The sequence below is a fragment of the Carassius gibelio genome, chromosome A1, assembly GCF_023724105.1.
Source record: "Carassius gibelio isolate Cgi1373 ecotype wild population from Czech Republic chromosome A1, carGib1.2-hapl.c, whole genome shotgun sequence".
Taxonomy (NCBI): Eukaryota; Metazoa; Chordata; class Actinopteri; order Cypriniformes; family Cyprinidae; genus Carassius; species Carassius gibelio.
In genome coordinates, this window is record NC_068371.1 from 35,719,789 (window position 1) to 35,742,775 (window position 22,987).

Below are 22,987 nucleotides of genomic sequence, written 5' to 3' on the forward strand. Positions count from 1 at the left end.
TAGCAACAACATCAACGAAAATAGACGAATCAACCACAACTTTGTCTGAACCCACAACAGCAACTGATGCATCCACAATCTTGGCTTCCACAACCAGACCTCTGACATCGACAACTATAGCACCAGTATCAACAACTGATGCAGCAACCACAACTCTGTCTGGCACCACTACAACTACTGATGCAACAACATCTTTTGATTCCAAAACCAGCACTCTAATGTCAACCACTGACACATCGACTACAACTCTGTCTGACACAACTACAAATACAGATACAACTACAATTTTTGCTTCCACAACCACAGTTGTGAAACTGACAACTATAGCACCAGCATCAACATCTGATGCAGCAACAACAAGTATGCCTGACACCACAACAACTATTGATACAACAACAATTTTGGCTTCCTCATCTAGCAACCCAACATCCTCAACTACAGCAGCAGCGTCAACAACAACTGATGCAACAAGTTTGACTTCCACAACCACCCCTTCAGCATCTACGACTGTAGCAACAACATCAACGAAAATAGACGAATCAACCACAACTTTGTCTGAACCCACAACAGCAACTGATGCATCCACAATCTTGGCTTCCACAACCACACCTCTGACATCGACAACTATAGCACCAGTATCAACAACTGATGCAGCAACCACAACTCTGTCTGGCACCAATACAACTACTGATGCAACAACATCTTTTGATTCCAAAACCAGCACTCTAATGTCAACCACTGACACATCGACTACAACTCTGTCTGACACAACTACAAATACAGATACAACTACAATTTTTGCTTCCACAACCACAGCTGTGAAACTGACAACTATAGCACCAGCATCAACATCTGATGCAGCAACAACAAGTATGCCTGACACCACAACAACTATTGATACAACAACAATTTTGGCTTCCTCATCTAGCAACCCAACATCCTCAACTACAGCAGCAGCGTCAACAACAACTGATGCAGAAACAACAACTCTGTCTGACACCACTACAACTACTGATGCTACACGTTTGACTTCCACAACCACCCCTCCAGCATCTACGACTGTAGCAACAACTTCAACAAAAATAGACGAATCAACTACAACTTTGTCTGAACCCACAACAGCAACTGATGCAACCACAATCTTGGCTTCCACAACCACACCTGTGACATCGACAACTATAGCACCAGTATCAACAACTGATGCAGCAACCACAACTCTGTCTGGCACCACTACAACTACTGATGCAACAACATCTTTTGATTCCACAACTACCCATCTTATGTCAACCAGTTATGCATCAACTTCAACTCTGTCTGACACAACTATTGATGCAACAACATCTTTTGATTCCACAAGCACCCCGCTAATGTCAACAACTGATGCATCAACCACAACTCTGTCTGACACCACAACAACTACTGATGCTACGACAACTTTTGATTCCACAACCACCCCTCTAATGTCAACCACTGATGCATCAACTACAACTCTGTCTGACACAACTACAACTACTGATGCAGCAAGTTTGACTTCCACAACCACCCCTTCAGCACCTACGACTGTTGCAACAACATCAACAAAAATAGAAGAATCAACCACAGCCTTGACTGAAACCACAACTGCAAATGATGCAACCTCAGCTTTGGCTTTTACAACCACCTTTCCAACATCCTCAACTGTTGAACCAACATCAACAACATCTGATGCAGCAACCACTACTCTGTCTGACACCACATCAACAATTGATGCAAACACAATCTTGGCTTCCACAACCACACCTCTTACATCGACAACTTTAGCACCAGTAACAACAACTGATACAGCAACAACAACTATACGTGACACCACAACAACTATTGATACAACAACAATTTTGGCTTCCACATCCAGCACCCCAACATCGTCAACTACAGCAGCAGCGTCAACAACAACTGATGCAGAAACACCAACTCTGTCTGACACCACTACAACTACTGATGCAACAACATCTTTTGATTCCACAACCACCATTCTAATGTCAACCACTGATGCATCAACTACAACTCTGTCTGACACAACTACAACTACTGATGCAACAAGTTTGACTTCCACAACCACCCCTTCAGCACCTACGACTGTAGTAACAACATCAACAAAAATAGACGAATCAACCACAACATTGTCTGAACCCACATCAACAACGGATGCAACCACAATCTTGGCTTCCACCACCACACCTTTGACATCGACAAGTATAGCACCAGTATCAACAACTGATACAGCAACATCAACTATGCGTGACACCACAACAACTATTGATACAACAACAATTTTGACTTCAACATCCAATGCCGCAACATCCTCAACTACAGCAGCAGCATCAACAACAGCTGATGTAGAAACAACAACTCTGTCTGACACCACTACAACTACTGATGCAACATCATCTATTGATTCCACAAGCAGCCCGCTAATGTCAACCACTGACACATCAACTACAACTCTGTCTGACACAACTACAAATACAGATACAACTAAAATTTTTGCTTCCACAACCACAGCTGTGAAACTGACATCTATAGCACCAGCATCAACATCTGATGCAGCAACAACAAGTATGCCTGACACCACAACAACTATTGATACAACAACAATTTTGGCTTCCTCATCTAGCAACCCAACATCCTCAACTACAGCAGCAGCGTCAACAACAACTGATGCAGAAACAACAACGCTTTCTGACACAACTACAACTACTGATGCTACAACAACTTTTGATTCCACAACCACCCATGTAATGTCAACCAATGATGCGTCAACCACATCTCTGTCTGACACCACTACAACTACTGATGGTACAAGTTTGACTTCCAGAACCACCCCTTCAGCATCTACGACTGTAGCAACAACTTCAACAAAAATAGACGAATCAACTACAACTTTGTCTGAACCCACAACAGCAACTGATGCAACCATAATCTTGGCTTCCACAACCACACCTGTGACATCGACAACTTTAGCACCAGTATCAACAACTGATACAGCAACAACAACTATGCGTGACACCACAACAACTATTGATACAACAACAATTTTGGCTTCCACATCCAGCGCCCCAACATCCTCAACTACAGCTGCAGCGTCAACAACAACTGATGCAGAAACAACAGCTCTGTCTGACACCACTACAACTACTCATGCAACAACATCTTTTGATTCCACAACCACCACTCTAATGTCAACCACTGACTCATCATCTACAACACTGTCTGACACAACTACAACTACTGATGCTACAACAACTTTTGATTCCACAACCACCCATGTATTGGCAACCACTGAAACATCAACCACATCTCTGTCTGACACCACTACAACTACTGATGCAACAAGTTTGACTTCCACAACCACCCCTTCAGCATCTACGACTGTAGCAACAACATCAACGAAAATAGACGAATCAACCACAACTTTGTCTGAACCCACAACAGCAACTGATGCATCCACAATCTTGGCTTCCACAACCACACCTCTGACATCGACAACTATAGCACCAGTATCAACAACTGATGCAGCAACCACAACTCTGTCTGGCACCACTACAACTACTGATGCAACAACATCTTTTGATTCCAAAACCAGCACTCTAATGTCAACCACTGACACATCGACTACAACTCTGTCTGACACAACTACAAATACAGATACAACTACAATTTTTGCTTCCACAACCACAGCTGTGAAACTGACAACTATAGCACCAGCATCAACATCTGATGCAGCAACAACAAGTATGCCTGACACCACAACAACTATTGATACAACAACAATTTTGGCTTCCTCATCTAGCAACCCAATATCCTCAACTACAGCAGCAGCGTCAACAACAACTGATGCAGAAACAACAACTCTGTCTGACACCACTACAACTACTGATGCAACAACATCTTTTGATTCCACAACCAGCACTCTAATGTCAACCACTGACACATCGACTACAACTCTGTCTGACGCAACTACAAATACAGATACAACTAAAATTTTTGCTTCCACAACCACAGCTGTGAAACTGACAACTATATCACCAGCATCAACATCTGATGCAGCAACAACAAGTATGACTGACACCACAACAACTATTGATACAACAACAATTTTGGCTTCCTCATCTAGCAACTCAACATCCTCAACAACAGCAGCAGCGTCAACAACAACTGATGCAGACACTACTCTGTTTGACACCACATCAACAACTGATGCAAACACAATCTTGGCTTCCACAACCACACCTCTGACATCGACTACTTTAGCACCAGTATCAACAACTGATACAGCAACAACAACGATGCGTGACACCACAACAACTATTGATACAACAATTTTGCCTTCCACATCCAGCGCCCCAACATCCTCAACTACAGCAGCAGCGTCAACAACAACTGATGCAGAAACAACAACTCTGTCTGACACCACTACAACTACTGATGCTTCAAGTTTGACAACCAGAACCACCCCTTCAGCATCTACGACTGTAGCAACAACATCAACAAAAATAGATGAATCAATTACAACTTTGTCTGAACCCACAACAGCAACTGATGCAACCACAATCTTGGCTTCCACAGCCACACCTCTGACATCGACAACTATAGCACCAGTATCAACAACTGATGCAGCAATCACAACTCTGTCTGGCACCACTACAGCTACTGATGCAACAACATCTTTTGATTCCAAAACTACCCATCTAATGTCAACCAGTAGCGCATCAACTACAACTCTGTCTGACACAACTAAAACTACTGATGCAACAACATCTTTTGATTCCACAAGCACCCCGCTAATGTCAACAACTGATTTATCAACCACAAGTCTGTCTGACACCACAACAACTACTGATGCTACAATAACTTTTGATTCCACAACCACCCCTCTAATGTCAACCACTGATGCACCAACTACAACTCTCTCTGAGAGAACTACAACTACTGATGCAACAAGTTTGACTTCCACAACCACCCCTTCAGCACCTACGACTGTAGCAACAACATCAACAAAAATAGACGTATCAACCAAAGCATTGTCTGAACCCACAACAGCAAATGATGCAACCTCAGTTTTGGCTTTTACAACCACCTTTCCAACATCCTCAACTGTTGAACCAACATCAACAACATCTGATGCAGCAACAACTACTCTGTCTGACACCACATCAACAATTGATGGAAACACAATCTTGGCTTCCACAACCACACCTCTGACATCGACAACTTTAGCACCAGTATCAACAACTGATACAGCAACAACAACTATGCGTGGCACCACAACAACTATTGATACAACAATTTTGGCTTCCACATCCAGCGCCCCAACATCCTCAACTACAGCTGCAGCGTCAACAACAACTGATGCAGAAACAACAACTCTGTCTGACACCACTACAACTACTCATGCAACAACATCTTTTGATTCCACAACCACCACTCTAATGTCAACCACTGACTCATCATCTACAACACTGTCTGACACAACTACAACTACTGATGCTACAACAACTTTTGATTCCACAACCACCCATGTATTGTCAACCACTGAAGCATCAACCACATCTCTGTCTGACACCACTACAACTACTGATGCAACAAGTTTGACTTCCACAACCACCCCTTCAGCATCTACGACTGTAGCAACAACATCAACGAAAATAGACGAATCAACCACAACTTTGTCTGAACCCACAACAGCAACTGATGCATCCACAATCTTGGCTTCCACAACCACACCTCTGACATCGACAACTATAGCACCAGTATCAACAACTGATGCAGCAACCACAACTCTGTCTGGCTCCACTACAACTACTGATGCAACAACATCTTTTGATTCCAAAACCAGCACTCTAATGTCAACCACTGACACATCGACTACAACTCTGTCTGACACAACTACAAATACAGATACAACTACAATTTTTGCTTCCACAACCACCCCTTCAGCACCTACGACTGTAGCAACAACATCAACAAAAACAGACGTATCAACCACAGCATTGTCTGAACCCACAACAGCAAATGATGCAACCTCAGTTTTGGCTTTTACAACCACCTTTCCAACATCCTCAACTGTTGAACCAACATCAACAACATCTGATGCAGCAACAACTACTCTGTCTGACACCACATCAACAATTGATGGAAACACAATCTTGGCTTCCACAACCACACCTCTGATATCGACAACTTTAGCACCAGTATCAACAACTGATACAGCAACAACAACTATGCGTGACACCACAACAACTATTGATACAACAACAATTTTGGCTTCCACATCCAGCGCCCCAACATCCTCAACCACAGCTGCAGCGTCAACAACAACTGATGCAGAAACAACAACTCTGTCTGACACCACTACAACTACTCATGCAACAACATCTTTTGATTCCACAACCACCACTCTAATGTCAACCACTGACACATCATCTACAACACTGTCTGACACAACTACAACTACTGATGCTACAACAACTTTTGATTCCACAACCACCCATGTATTGTCAACCACTGAAGCATCAACCACATCTCTGTCTGACACCACTACAACTACTGATGCAACAAGTTTGACTTCCACAACCACCCCTTCAGCATCTACGACTGTATCAACAACATCAACGAAAATAGACGAAACAAGCACAACTTTGTCTGAACCCACAACAGCAACTGATGCATCCACAATCTTGGCTTCCACAACCACACCTCTGACATCGACAACTATAGCACCAGTATCAACAACTGATGCAGCAACCACAACTCTGTCTGGAACCACTACAACTACTGATGCAACAACATCTTTTGATTCCACAACCACCACTCTAATGTCAATCAGTGACGCATCAACTACAACTCTGTCTGACACAACTACAACTACTGATGCAAAAACATCCTTTGATTCCACAAGCACCCCGCTAATGTCAACCACTGATGCATCAACCACAACTCTGTCTGGCACCACTACAACTACTGATGCAACAACATCTTTTGATTCCACAACCACCACTCTAATGTCAATCAGTGACGTATCAACTACAACTCTGTCTGACACAACTACAACTACTGATGGAAAAACATCCTTTGATTCCACAAGCACCCCGCTAATGTCAACCACTGATGCATCAACCACAACTCTGTCTGGCACCACTACAACTACTGATGCAACAACATCTTTTGATTCCACAACCAGCACTCTAATGTCAATCACTGACACATCAACTACAACTCTGTCTTACACAACTACAAATACAGATACAACTACAATTTTTGCTTCCACAACCACAGCTGTGAAACTGACAACTATAGGACCAGCATCAACATCTGATGCAGCAACAACAAGTATGCCTGACAACACAACAACTATTGATACAACAATAATTTTGGCTTCCTCATCTAGCAACCCAACACCCTCAACTACAGCAGCAGCTTCAACAACAACTGATGCAGAAACAACAACTCTGTCTGACACCACTACAACTACTGATGCTACAAGTTTGACTTCCAGAACCACACCTTCAGCATCTACGACTGTAGCAACAACATCAACAAAAATAGACGAATCAACTACAACTTTGTCTGAACCCACAACAGCAACTGATGCAACCACAATCTTGGCTTTCACAACCACACCTCTGACATTGACAACTATAGCACCAGTATTAACAAGTGATACAGCACCAACAACTATGCGTGACACCACAACAACTATTGATACAACAACAATTTTTGATTCCGCATCCAGCGCCCCAACATCCTCAACTACAGCAGCAGCGTCAACAACAACTGATGCAGAAACAACAACTCTGTCTGACACCACTACAACTACTGATGCAACAACATCTTTTGATTCCACTACCACCACTCTAATGTCAACCACTGATGCATCAACTACAACTCTGTCTGACACAACTACAACTACTGATGCAACAGGTTTGACTTCCACAACCACCCCTTCAGCACCTACGACTGTAGCAACAACATCAACAAAAATAGACGAATCAACCACAACATTGTCTGAACCCACATCAACAACGGATGCAACCACATTCTTGGCATCCACCACCACACCTTTGACATCGACAAGTATAGCACCAGTATCAACAACTGATACAGCAACAACAACTATGCGTGACACCACAACAACTATTGATACAACAACAATTTTTACTTCCACATCCAGTGCCGCAACATCCTCAACTACAGCTGCAGCGTCAACAACAACTGATGCAGAAACAACAGCTCTGTCTGACACCACTACAACTACTGATGCAACAACATCTATTGATTCCACAAGCAGGCCGCTAATGTCAACCACTGATGCATCCACCACAACTCTGTCTGGCACCACTAAAACTGCAGCTGCAACAACATCTTTTGATTCCACAACCAGCACTCTAATGTCAACCACTGACACATCAACTACAACTCTGTCTGACACAACTACAAATACAGATAAAACTACAATTTTTGCTTCCACAACCACAGCTGTGAAACTGACAACTATATCAGCACCATCAACATCTGATTCAGCAACAACAAGTATGCCTGTCACCACAACAACTATTGATACAACAACAATTTTGGCTTCCTCATCCAGCAACCCAACATCCTCAACTACAGCAGCAGCGTCAACAACAACTGATGCAGAAACAACAACTCTGTCTGACACCACTACAACTACTGATGCTACAAGTTTGACTTCCAGAACCACCCCTTCAGCATCTACGACTGTAGCAACAACATCAACAAAAATAGACGAATCAACTACAACTTTGTCTGAACCCACAACAGCAACTGATGCAACCACAATCTTGGCTTCCACAACCACACCTCTGACATCGACAACTATAGCACCAGTATCAACAACTGATACAGCAACAACAACTATGCGTGACACCACAACAACTACTGATGCAACAACATCTTTTGATTCCACAACCACAACTCTAATGTCAACCAGTGATGCATCAACTACAACGCTGTCTGACACAACTACAACTATTGATGCTACAAGTTTGACTTCCAGAACCAACACTTCAGCATCTATGACTGTAGCAACAACATCAACAAAAATAGACGAATCAACTACAACTTTGTCTGAACCCACAACAGCAACTGATGCAACCACAATCTTGGTTTCCACATCCACACCTCTGACATCGACAACTATAGAACCAGTATCAACAACTGATACAGCAACAACAACTATGCGCGTCACAACAACAACTACTGATGCAAAAACATATTTTGATTCCACAACCACCACTCTAATGTCAACCACTGATGAGTCAACCACATCTCTGTCTGACACTACTACAACTACTGATGCAACAAGTTTGACTTCCACAACCACCCCTTCAGCATCTACGACTGTAGCAACAACATCAACAAAAATAGACGAATCAACCACAACTTTGTTTGAACCCACAACAGCAACTGATGCATCCACAATCTTGGCTTCCACAACCACACCTCTGACATCGACAACTATAGCACCAGTATCAACAACTGATGCAGCAACCACAACTCTGTCTGACACCACTACAACTACTCATGCAACAACATCTTTTGATTCCACAACCACCACTCTAATGTCAACCACTGACTCATCATCTACAACACTGTCTGACACAACTACAACTACTGATGCTACAACAACTTTTGATTCCACAACCACCCATGTATTGTCAACCACTGAAACATCAACCACATCTCTGTCTGACACCACTACAACTACTGATGCAACAAGTTTGACTTCCACAACAACCCCTTCAGCATCTACGACTGTAGCAACAACATCAACGAAAATAGACGAAACAAGCACAACTTTGTCTGAACCCACAACAGCAACTGATGTATCCACAATCTTGGCTTCCACAACCACACCTCTGACATCGACAACTATAGCACCAGTATCAACAACTGATGCAGCAACCACAACTCTGTCTGGAACCACTACAACTACTGATGCAACAACATCTTTTGATTCCACAACCACCACTCTAATGTCAATCAGTGACGCATCAACTACAACTCTGTCTGACACAACTACAACTACTGATACAAAAACATCCTTTGATTCCACAAGCACCCCGCTAATGTCAACCACTGATGCATCAACCACAACTCTGTCTGGCACCACTACAACTACTGATGCAACAACATCTTTTGATTCCACAACCAGCACTATAATGTCAATCACTGACACATCAACTACAACTCTGTCTTACACAACTACAAATACAGATACAACTACAATTTTTGCTTCCACAACCACAGCTGTGAAACTGACAACTATAGGACCAGCATCAACATCTGATGCAGCAACAACAAGTATGCCTGACAACACAACAACTATTGATACAACAATAAATTTGGCTTCCTCATCTAGCAACCCAACACCCTCAACTACAGCAGCAGCGTCAACAACAACTGATGCAGAAACAACAACTCTGTCTGACACCACTACAACTACTGATGCTACAAGTTTGACTTCCAGAACCACCCTTTCTGCATCTACGACTGTAGCAACAACATCAACAAAAATAGACGAATCACCTACAACTTTGTCTGAACCCACAACAGCAACTGATGCAACCACAATCTTGGCTTTCACAACCACACCTCTGACATTGACAACTATAGCACCAGTATTAACAACTGATACAGCACCAACAACTATGCGTGACACCACAACAACTATTGATACAACAACAATTTTTTATTCCACAACTACCCATCTAATGTCAACCAGTGACGCATCAACTTCAACTCTGTCTGACACAACTACTGATGCAACAACATCTTTTGATTCCACAAGCACCCAGCTAATGTCAACAACTGATGCATCAACCACAACTCTGTCTGACACCACAACAACTACTGATGCTACAACAACTTTTGATTCCACAACCACCCCTCTAATGTCAACCACTGATGCATCAACTACAACTCTGTCTGACACAACTACAACTACTGATGCAACAAGTTTGACTTCCACAACCACCCTTTCAGCACTTACGACTGTAGCAACAACATCAACAAAAATAGACAAATCAACCACAGCATTGTCTGAACCCACAACTGCAAATGAAGCAACCTCAGCTTTGGCTTTTACAACCACCTTTCCAACATCCTCAACTGTTGAACCAACATCAACAACATCTGATGCAGCAACCACTACTCTGTCTGACACCACATCAACAATTGATGCAAACACAATCTTGGCTTCCACAACCACACCTCTGACATTGACAACTATAGCACCAGTATTAACAACTGATACAGCACCAACAACTATGCGTGACACCACAACAACTATTGATACAACAACAATTTTTGATTCCACAACTACCCATCTAATGTCAACCAGTGACGCATCAACTTCAACTCTGTCTGACACAACTACTGATGCAACAACATCTTTTGATTCCACAAGCACCCAGCTAATGTCAACAACTGATGCATCAACCACAACTCTGTCTGACACCACAACAACTACTGATGCTACAACAACTTTTGATTCCACAACCACCCCTCTAATGTCAACCACTGATGCATCAACTACAACTCTGTCTGACACAACTACAACTACTGATGCAACAAGTTTGACTTCCACAACCACCCTTTCAGCACTTACGACTGTAGCAACAACATCAACAAAAATAGACAAATCAACCACAGCATTGTCTGAACCCACAACTGCAAATGATGCAACCTCAGCTTTGGCTTTTACAACCACCTTTCCAACATCCTCAACTGTTGAACCAACATCAACAACATCTGATGCAGCAACCACTACTCTGTCTGACACCACATCAACAATTGATGCAAACACAATCTTGGCTTCCACAACCACACCTCTGACATCGACTACTTTAGCACCAGTATCAACAACTGATACAGCAACAACAACGATGCATGACACGACAACAACTATTGATACAACAACAATTTTGGCTTCCACATCCAGCGCCCCAACATCCTCAACTACAGCAGCAGCGTCAACAACAACTGATGCAGAAACAACAACTCTATCTGACACCACTACAACTACTGATGCTACAAGTTTGACATCCAGAACCACCCCTTCAGCATCTACGACTGTAGCAACAACATCAACAAAAATAGATGAATCAACTACAACTTTGTCAAAACCCACAACAGCAACTGATGCAACCACAATCTTGGCTTCCACAGCCACACCTCTGACATCGACAACTATAGCACCACTTTCAACAACTGATGCAGCAACCACAACTCTGTCTGGCACCACTACAACTACTGATGCATCAACATATTTTGATTCCACAACCAGCACTCTAATGTCAACCACTGACACATCAACTACAACTCTGTCTGACACAACTACAAATACAGATACAACTAAAATTTTTGCTTCCACAACCACAGCTGTGAAACTGACAACTATAGCACCAGCATCAACATCTGATGCAGTAATAACAAGTATGCCTGACACCACAACAACTATTGATACAACAACAATTTTGGCTTCCTCATCTAGCAACCCAACATCCTCAACTACAGCAGCAGCATCAAAAACAACTGATTCAGAAACAACAACTCTGTCTGACACCACTACAACTACTTATGCTACACATTTGACTTCCATAACTCCCCTTTCAGCATCTACGACTGTAGCAACAACATCAACAAAAATAGACAAATCAACTACAACTTTGTCTGAACCCACAACAGCAACTGATGCAACCACAATCTTGGCTTCCACAACCACACCTCTGACATCGACAACTATAGCACCAGTATCAACAACTGATGCAGCAACCACAACTCTGTCTGACACCACATCAACAACTGATGCAACCACAATCTTGGCTTCCACAACCAAACCTCTGACATCGACAACTATAGCACCAGTATCAACAACTGATACAGCAACAACAACTATACATGACGCCACAACAACTATTGATACAACAACAATTTTGGCTTCCACATCTAGCACCCCAACATCCTCAACTACAGCAGCAGAGTCAACAACCACTGATGCATCAACTACGACTCTGTCTGACACAACTACTGATGCAACCTCAACTTCTTTTGATTCCACAAGCACCCCGCTAATGTCAACCAATGATGCATCAACCACAACTGTGTCTGGCACCAATACAACTACTGATGCAACAACATCTTTTGATTCCACAACCAGCGCTCTAATGTCAACCACTGACACATCAACTACAACTCTGTCTGACACAACTACAAATACAGATACAACTACAATTTTTGCTTCCACAACCACAGCTGTGAAACTGACAACTATAGCACCAGCATCAACATCTGATGCAGTAACAACAAGTATGCCTGACACCACAACAACTATTGATACAACAACAATTTTGGCTTCCTCATCTAGCAACCCAACATCCTCAAATACAGCAGCAGCATTAAAAACTGATTCAGAAACAACAACTCTGTCTGACACCACTACAACTACTGATGCTACACGTTTGACTTCCACAACTACCCCTTCAGCATCTACGACTGTAGCAACAACATCAACAAAAATAGACGAATCAACTACAACTTTGTCTGAACCCACAACTGCAGCTGATGCAACTACAATCTTGGCTTCCACAACCACATCTCTGACATCGACAACTATAGCACCAGTATCAACAACTGATGCAGCAACCTCATCAACAAAAATAGACGAATCAACTACAACTTTGTTTGAACACACAATAGCAACTGATGCAACCACAATCTTGGCTTCCACAACCACACCTCTGACATCGACAACTATAACACCAGTATCAACAACTGATAAAGCAACCACAACTCTGTCTGGAACCACTACAACTAATGATGCTACAACAACTTTTGATTCCACAACCACCCCTCTAATGTCAACCACTGATGCATCAACTACATCTATGTTTGACACAACTACAACTACTGATGCTACAAGTTTGACTTTCACCACCACCTCTTCAACATCTACGACTGTAGCAACAACATCAACAGAAATAGACCAATCAACCACAACATTGTCAATACCCTCAACTGCAAATGATGCAACCTCAGATTTGGGTTTTACAACCACTTTTCCAACATCCTCAACTTTTGAACCAACATCAACAACATCTGATGCAGCAACCACAACTCTGTCTGACACCACATCAACAACTAATGCAACCACAATCTTGGCTTCCACAACCACACCTCTGACATCGACAACTATAGCACCAGTATCAACAACTGATACAGCAACAACAACTATGCATGATGCCACAACAACTATTGATACAACAACAATATTGGCTTCCACATCGGGCGCCCCAACATCCTCAACTACAGCAACAGCGTCAACAACAACTGATGCAGAAACACCAACTCTGTCTGACACCACTACAACTATTAATGCAACTACATTTATTGATTACACAAGCACCCCTCTAATGTCAACCACTGATGCATCAACTACAACTCTGTCTGACACAACTGCAACTACTGATGCAACAACATCTTTTGATTCCACAAGCACCCCGCTAATGTCAACTACTGATGCATCAACCACAACTCTGTCTGGCACCACAACAGCAACTGATTCAACCACAATCTTGGCTTCCACAACCGCACCTCTGACATCGACAGCTATAGCACCAGTATCAACAACTGATGCAGCAACCACAACTCTTTCTGGCCCCACTACAACTACTGATGCATCAACATATTTTGATTCCACAACCAGCACTCTAATGTCAACCACTGACACATCAACTACAACTCTGTCTGACACAACTACAAATACAGATACAACTAAAATTTTTGCTTCCACAACCACAGCTGTGAAACTGACAACTATAGCACCAGCAGCAACATCTGATGCAGTAACAACAAGTATGCCTGACACCACAACAACTATTGATAGAACAACAATTTTGGCTTCCTCATCTAGCAACCCAACATCCTCAACTATAGCAGCAGCATCAAAAACAACTGATTCAGAAACAACAACTCTGTCTGACACCACTACAACTACTGATGCTACACGTTTGACTTCCATAACTACCCCTTCAGCATCTACGACTGTAGCAACAACATCAACAAAAATAGACAAATCAACTACAACTTTGTCTGAACCCACAACAGCAACTGATGCAACCACAATCTTGGCTTCCACAACCACACCTCTGACATCGACAACTATAGCACCAGTATCAACAACTGATACAGCAACCACAACTCTGTCTGACACCACATCAACAACTGATGCACCCACAATCTTGGCTACCACAACCAAACCTCTGACATCGACAACTATAGCACCAGTATCAACAACTGATACAGCAACAACAACTATACATGACGCCACAACAACTATTGATACAACAACAATTTTGGCTTCCACATCCAGCACCCCAACATCCTCAACCACAGCAGCAGCGTCAACAACCACTGATGCATCAACTACGACTCTGTCTGACACAACTACTGATGCAACAACTTCTTTTAATTCCACAAGCACCCCACTAATGTCAACCAATGATGCATCAACCACAACTGTGTCTAGCACCAATACAACTACTGATGCAACAACATCTTTTGATTCCACAACCAGCGCTCTAATGTCAACCACTGACACATCAACTACAACTCTGTCTGACACAACTACAAATACAGATACAACTAAAATTTTTGCTTCCACAACCACAGCTGTGAAACTGACAACTATAGCACCAGCATCAACATCTGATGCAGTAACAACAAGTATGCCTGACACCACAACAACTATTGATACAACAACAATTTTGGCTTCCTCATCTAGCAACCCAACATCCTCAAATACAGCAGCAGCATTAAAAACTGATTCAGAAACAACAACTCTGTCTGACACCACTACAACTACTGATGCTACACGTTTGACTTCCACAACTACCCCTTCAGCATCTACGACTGTAGCAACAACATCAACAAAAATAGACGAATCAACTACAACTTTGTCTGAACCCACAACTGCAGCTGATGCAACTACAATCTTGGCTTCCACAACCACATCTCTGACATCGACAACTATAGCACCAGTATCAACAACTGATGCAGCAACCTCATCAACAAAAATAGACGAATCAACTACAACTTTGTCTGAACACACAACAGCAACTGATGCAACCACAATCTTGGCTTCCACAACCACATCTCTGACATCGACAACTATAACACCAGTATCAACAACTGATAAAGCAACCACAACTCTGTCTGGAACCACTACAACTAATGATGCTACAACAACTTTTGATTCCACAACCACCCCTCTAATGTCAACCACTGATGCATCAACTACATCTATGTTTGACACAACTACAACTACTGATGCTACAAGTTTGACTTTCACCACCACCTCTTCAACATCTACGACTGTATCAACAACATCAACAGAAATAGACCAATCAACCACAACATTGTCAATACCCTCAACTGCAAATGATGCAACCTCAGTTTTGGGTTTTACAACCACTTTTCCAACATCCTCAACTTTTGAACCAACATCAACAACATCTGATGCAGCAACCACAACTCTGTCTGACACCACATCAACAACTAATGCAACCACAATCTTGGCTTCCACAACCACACCTCTGACATCGACAACTATAGCGCCAGTATCAACAACTGATACAGCAACAACAACTATGCATGATGCCACAACAACTATTGATACAACAACAATATTGGCTTCCACATCGGGCGCCCCAACATCCTCAACTACAGCAACAGCGTCAACAACAACTGATGCAGAAACACCAACTCTGTCTGACAACACTACAACTATTAATGCAACTACATTTATTGATTACACAAGCACCCCTCTAATGTCAACCACTGATGCATCAACTACAACTCTGTCTGACACAACTGCAACTACTGATGCAACAACATCTTTTGATTCCACAAGCACCCCGCTAATGTCAACTACTGATGCATCAACCACAACTCTGTCTGGCACCACAACAGCAACTGATGCAACCACAATCTTGGCTTCCACAACAGCACCTCTGACATCGACAGCTATAGCACCAGTATCAACAACTGATGCAGCAACCACAACTCTTTCTGGCCCCACTACAACTACTGATGCATCAACATATTTTGATTCCACAACCAGCACTCTAATGTCAACCACTGACACATCAACTACAACTCTGTCTGACACAACTACAAATACAGATACAACTAAAATTTTTGCTTCCACAACCACAGCTGTGAAACTGACAACTATAGCACCAGCAGCAACATCTGATGCAGTAACAACAAGTATGCCTGACACCACAACAACTATTGATAGAACAACAATTTTGGCTTCCTCATCTAGCAACCCAACATCCTCAACTACAGCAGCAGCATCAAAAACAACTGATTCAGAAACAACAACTCTGTCTGACACCACTACAACTACTGATGCTACACGTTTGACTTCCATAACTACCCCTTCAGCATCTACGACTGTAGCAACAACATCAACAAAAATAGACAAATCAACTACAACTTTGTCTGAACCCACAACAGCAACTGATGCAACCCCAATCTTGGCTTCCACAACCACACCTCTGACATCGACAACTATAGCACCAGTATCAACAACTGATGCAGCAACCACAACTCTGTCTGACACCACATCAACAACTGATGCAACCACAATCTTGGCTACCACAACCAAACCTCTGACATCGACAACTATAGCACCAGTATCAACAACTGATACAGCAACAACTACTATACATGACGCCACAACAACTATTGATACAACAACAATTTTGGCTTTCACATCCAGCACCCCAACATCCTCAACCACAGCAGCAGCGTCAACAACCACTGATGCATCAACTACGACTCTGTCTGACACAACTACTGATGCAACAACTTCTTTTAATTCCACAAGCACCCCACTAATGTCAACCAATGATGCATCAACCACAACTGTGTCTGGCACCAATACAACTACTGATGCAACAACATCTTTTGATTCCACAACCAGCGCTCTAATGTCAACCACTGACACATCAACTACAACTCTGTCTGATACAACTACAAATACAGATACAACTACAATTTTTGCTTCCACAACCACAGCTGTGAAACTGACAACTATAGCACCAGCATCAACATCTGATGCAGTAACAACAAGTATGCCTGACACCACAACAACTATTGATACAACAACAATTTTGGCTTCCTCATCTAGCAACCCAACATCCTCAAATACAGCAGCAGCATTAAAAACTGATTCAGAATCAACAACTCTGTCTGACACCACTACAACTACTGATGCTATACGTTTGACTTCCACAACTACCCCTTCAGCATCTACGACTGTAGCAACAACATCAACAAAAATAGACGAATCAACTACAACTTTGTCTGAACCCACAACTGCAACTGATGCAACCACAATCTTGGCTTCCACAACCACATCTCTGACATCGACAACTATAGCACCAGTATCAACAACTGATGCAGCAACCACATCAACAAAAATAGACGAATCAACTACAACTTTGTCTGAACACACAACAGCAACTGATGCAACCACAATCTTGGCTTCCACAACCACACCTCTGACATCGACAACTATAGCACCAGTATCAACAACTGATAAAGCAACCACAACTCTGTCTGGAACCACTACAACTAATGATGCAACAACATCTTTTGATTCCACAACCACCGCGCTAATGTCAACAACTGATGCATCAACCAAAATTCTGTCTGACACCACAACAACTACTGATGCTACAACAAGTTTTGATTCCACAAGCACCCCTCTAATGTCAACCACTGATGCATCAACTAAATCTCTGTTTGACACAACTACAACTACTGATGCAACAAGTTTGACTTCCACAACCACCCCTTCAACATCTACGACTGTAGCAACAACATCAACAAAAATTCACAAATCAACCACAACATTGTCTGAACCCACAACAGCAAATGATGCAACCTCAGTTTTGGCTTTTACAACCACCTTTCCAACATCCTCAACTGTTGAACCAACATCAACAACATCTGATGCAGCAACCACTACTCTGTCTGACACCACATCAACAACTGATGCAACCACAATCTTGGCTTCCACAACCACACCTCTGACATCGACAATTATAGCACCAGTATCAACAACTGATACAGCAACAACAACTATGCATGACGCCACAACAACTATTGATATAACAACAATTTTGGCTTCCACATCCAGCGCCCCAACATCCTCAACTACAGCAACAGCGTCAACAACAACTGATTCATCAACTACAACTCTGTCTGACACAACTACAACTACTGATGCAACAACATCTTTTGATTCCACAAGCACCCCGCTAATGTCAACCAGTGATGCATTAACCACAACTCTGTCTGGCACCACAACAGCAACTGATGCAACCACAATCTTGGCTTCCACAACCGCACCTCTGACATCGACAACTATAGCACCAGTATCAACCACTGACACATCAACTACAACTCTGTCTGACACAACTACAAATACAGATACAACTACAATTTTTGCTTCCACAAACACAGCTGTGAAACTGACAACTATAGCACCAGCATCAACATCTGATGCAGCAACAACAAGTATGCCTGACACCAAAACAACTATTTATACAACAACAATTTTTGCTTCCTCATCTAGCAACCAAACATCGTCAACTACAGCAGCAGCGTCAACAACAACTGATGCACAAACAACAACTCTGTCTGACACCACAACTACTGATGCTACAAGTTTGACTTCCACAAGCACCCCTTCAGCATCTACGACTGTAGCAACAACATCAACAAAAATAGACGAATCAACTACAACTTTGTCTGAACCCACAACAGCAACTGATGCAACCACAATCTTGACTTCCACAACCACACCTCTGACATTGACAACTATAGCACCAGTATCAACAACTGATGCAGCAACCACAACTCTGTCTGGCACCACTACAACTACTGATACAACAACATCTTTTGATTCCACATCCACCACTCTAATGTCAACCAGTGATGCATCAACTACAACTCTGTCTGGCACCACTATAACTACTGATGCAACAACATCTTTAGATTCCACAAGCACCCTGCTAATGTCAACAACTGATGCATCAACCACAACTCTGTCTGACACCACAACAACTACTGATGCTACAACCTTGGATTCCACAACCACCCATCTAATGTCAACCACTGATGCATCAACAACATCTCTGTCTGACACCACAACAACTACTGATGCAACAAGTTTGACTTCCACAACCACCCCTTCAGCATCTACGACTCTAGCAACAACATCAACAAAAATAGATGAATCAACCACAACTTTGTCTAAACCCACAACAGCAAATAATGCGACCGCAGTTTTGGCTTTAACAACCACCTTTCCAACATCCTCAATTGTTGAACCAACATCAACAACATCTGATTCAGCAACCACAACTCTGTCTGGCACCACAACAACTACTGTTGTAACAACATCTTTTGATTCCACAACCACCACTCAAATGTCAACCACTGATGCATCAACCACAACTCTGTCTGACACCACAACAACCACTGATGCAACTACAATTTTGGCTTCCACAACCACAGCTCTGAAACTGACAAGTATAGCACCAGCATCAACAACTATGCCTGACACCACAACAACTATTGATACAACAACAATTTTGGCTTCCACATCCAGCAACCAAACATCCTCAACTAAAGCAGCAGCATCAACAACAATTGATGCAGAAACAACCAGTCTGTCTGACACCACTACAACTACTGAAGCTAGAACATCTTTTGATTCCACAAGCACCCCGCTAATGTATACAACTGATGCATCAACCACAACTCTGTCTGAAACCACTCCAACTACTGATGCTACAACAACTTTGGATTCCACAACCACCCATCTAATGTCAACCACTGATGCGTCAACCACATCTCTGTCTGACACCACAACATCTACTGATGCAACAAGTTTGACTTCCACAACCACTCCTTCAGCATCTACTACTCTAGCAACAACATCAACAAAAATAGATGAATCAACCACAACTTTGTCTGAACCCACAACAGCAAATCATGAGACCTCAGTTTTGGCTTTCACAACCACCTTCCCAACTGTTGAAGCAACATCAACAACATCTGATGCAGCAACCACCACTCTGTCTGGCACCACAACAACTACTGTTGTAACAACGTCTTTTGATTCCACAACCACCACTCTAATATCAACCACTGACGCATCAACTACAACTGTGTCTGACACCACAATAACCACTGATGCAACTACAATTTTGGCTTCCACAACCACAGCTCTGAAACTGACAACTATAGCACCAGCATCAACATCTGATGCAGCAACAACAACTATGCCTGGCACCACAACAACTATAGATACAACAACAATTTTGGCTTCCACATCCAGCAACCCAACATCCTCAACTACAGCAGCAGCATCAACAACAACGGATGCAGAAACAACAAGTCTGTCTGACACCACTACAACTACTGATCATAGAGCATCTTTTGATTCCACAACCATCCATCTATTGTCAACCACTGATGCGTCTACCACATCTCTGTCTGACACCACAACAACTACTGATGCAACAAGTTTGACTTCCACAACCACCCCTTCAGCATCTACGACTGTTGCAACAACATCAACAAAAATAGACGAATCAACCAAAACTTTGTCTGAACCCACAACAGCAAATGACGCAGTTTTGGCTTTCACAACCACTTTTCCAACATCCTCAACTGTTGAACCAACATCAACAACATCTGATGCAGCAACCACAACTCTGTCTGACACCACATCAAGAACTGATGCAACCACAATCTTGGCTTCCACAACCATACAACTGACATCGACTACTATAGCTCCAGCATCAACCACTGATGCATCAACCACAACTCTGTCTGACACCACAACCACCACTGATGCAACTACAATTTTAGCTTCCACAACCACAGCTCTGAAACTGACAACTATAGCACCAGCATCAACATCTGATGAAGCAACAACAACTATGCCTAACACCACAACAACTATTGATACAACAACAATTTTGGCTTCCACATCCAGCAACCCAACATCCTCAACTACAGCAGCAGCATCAACAACAACGGATGCAGAAACAACAAGTCTGTCTGACACCACTACAACTACTGATCATAGAGCATCTTTTGAATCCACAACCATCCATCTATTGTCAACCACTGATGCGTCAACCATATCTCTGTCTGACACCACAACAACTACGGATGCAACAAGTCTGACTTCCACAACCACCCATTCAGCATCTATGACTGTAGCAACAACATCAACAAAAATAGATGAATCAACCAAAACTTTGTCTGAACCCACAACCAGAAATGATGCAACCTCAGTTTTGGCTTTCACAACCACTTTTCCAACATCCTCAACTGTTGAACCAACATCAACAACATCTGATGCAGCAACTACAACTTTGTCTGACACCACATCAACAACTGATGCAACCACAGTCTTGGCTTCCACAGACACATCACTGATATCGACTACTATAGCACCAGTATCAACCACTGACCCAGCAACTGCAACTCTGTCTGACACATCTACAACTACTGTTGCAACAACATCTTTTGATTCCACAACCAACACTCTAATATCAACCACTGACGCATCAACTACAACTCTGTCTGACACAACTACAACTACTGAAGAAACAACATCTTTTGATTCCACAAGCACCCCAATAATGTCAACCACTGATGCATCAACCACAACTCTGCCTGACACAACAAAAACCACTGATGCAACTACAATTTTGGCTTCCACAACCACACCTCTGACATTGACAACTATATCACCAGCATCAACTATACCCAACATCACAAAATCTATTTACACAACAACAATATTGGCTTCTACAACCAGCACCCCAACAAC

The 22,987-nt window shown here is 42.6% G+C and overlaps 1 protein-coding gene across 1 annotated transcript; it reads left to right on the top strand.

Moving 5' to 3' along the window:
- Nucleotides 1-440: 440 nt before the first annotated feature.
- LOC127937594 (uncharacterized) lies at nucleotides 441-22,624 on the top strand (the record flags this gene model as incomplete). The annotated part of the gene is made up of 6 exons (XM_052534420.1): nucleotides 441-500; nucleotides 7,908-8,123; nucleotides 8,210-8,234; nucleotides 8,515-8,576; nucleotides 19,908-20,296; nucleotides 22,564-22,624. Coding segments are annotated over 6 exons (813 nt in total), but the record flags the coding sequence as incomplete, so codon positions are not given.
- Between the last annotated feature and the right edge of the window lie 363 nt (nucleotides 22,625-22,987).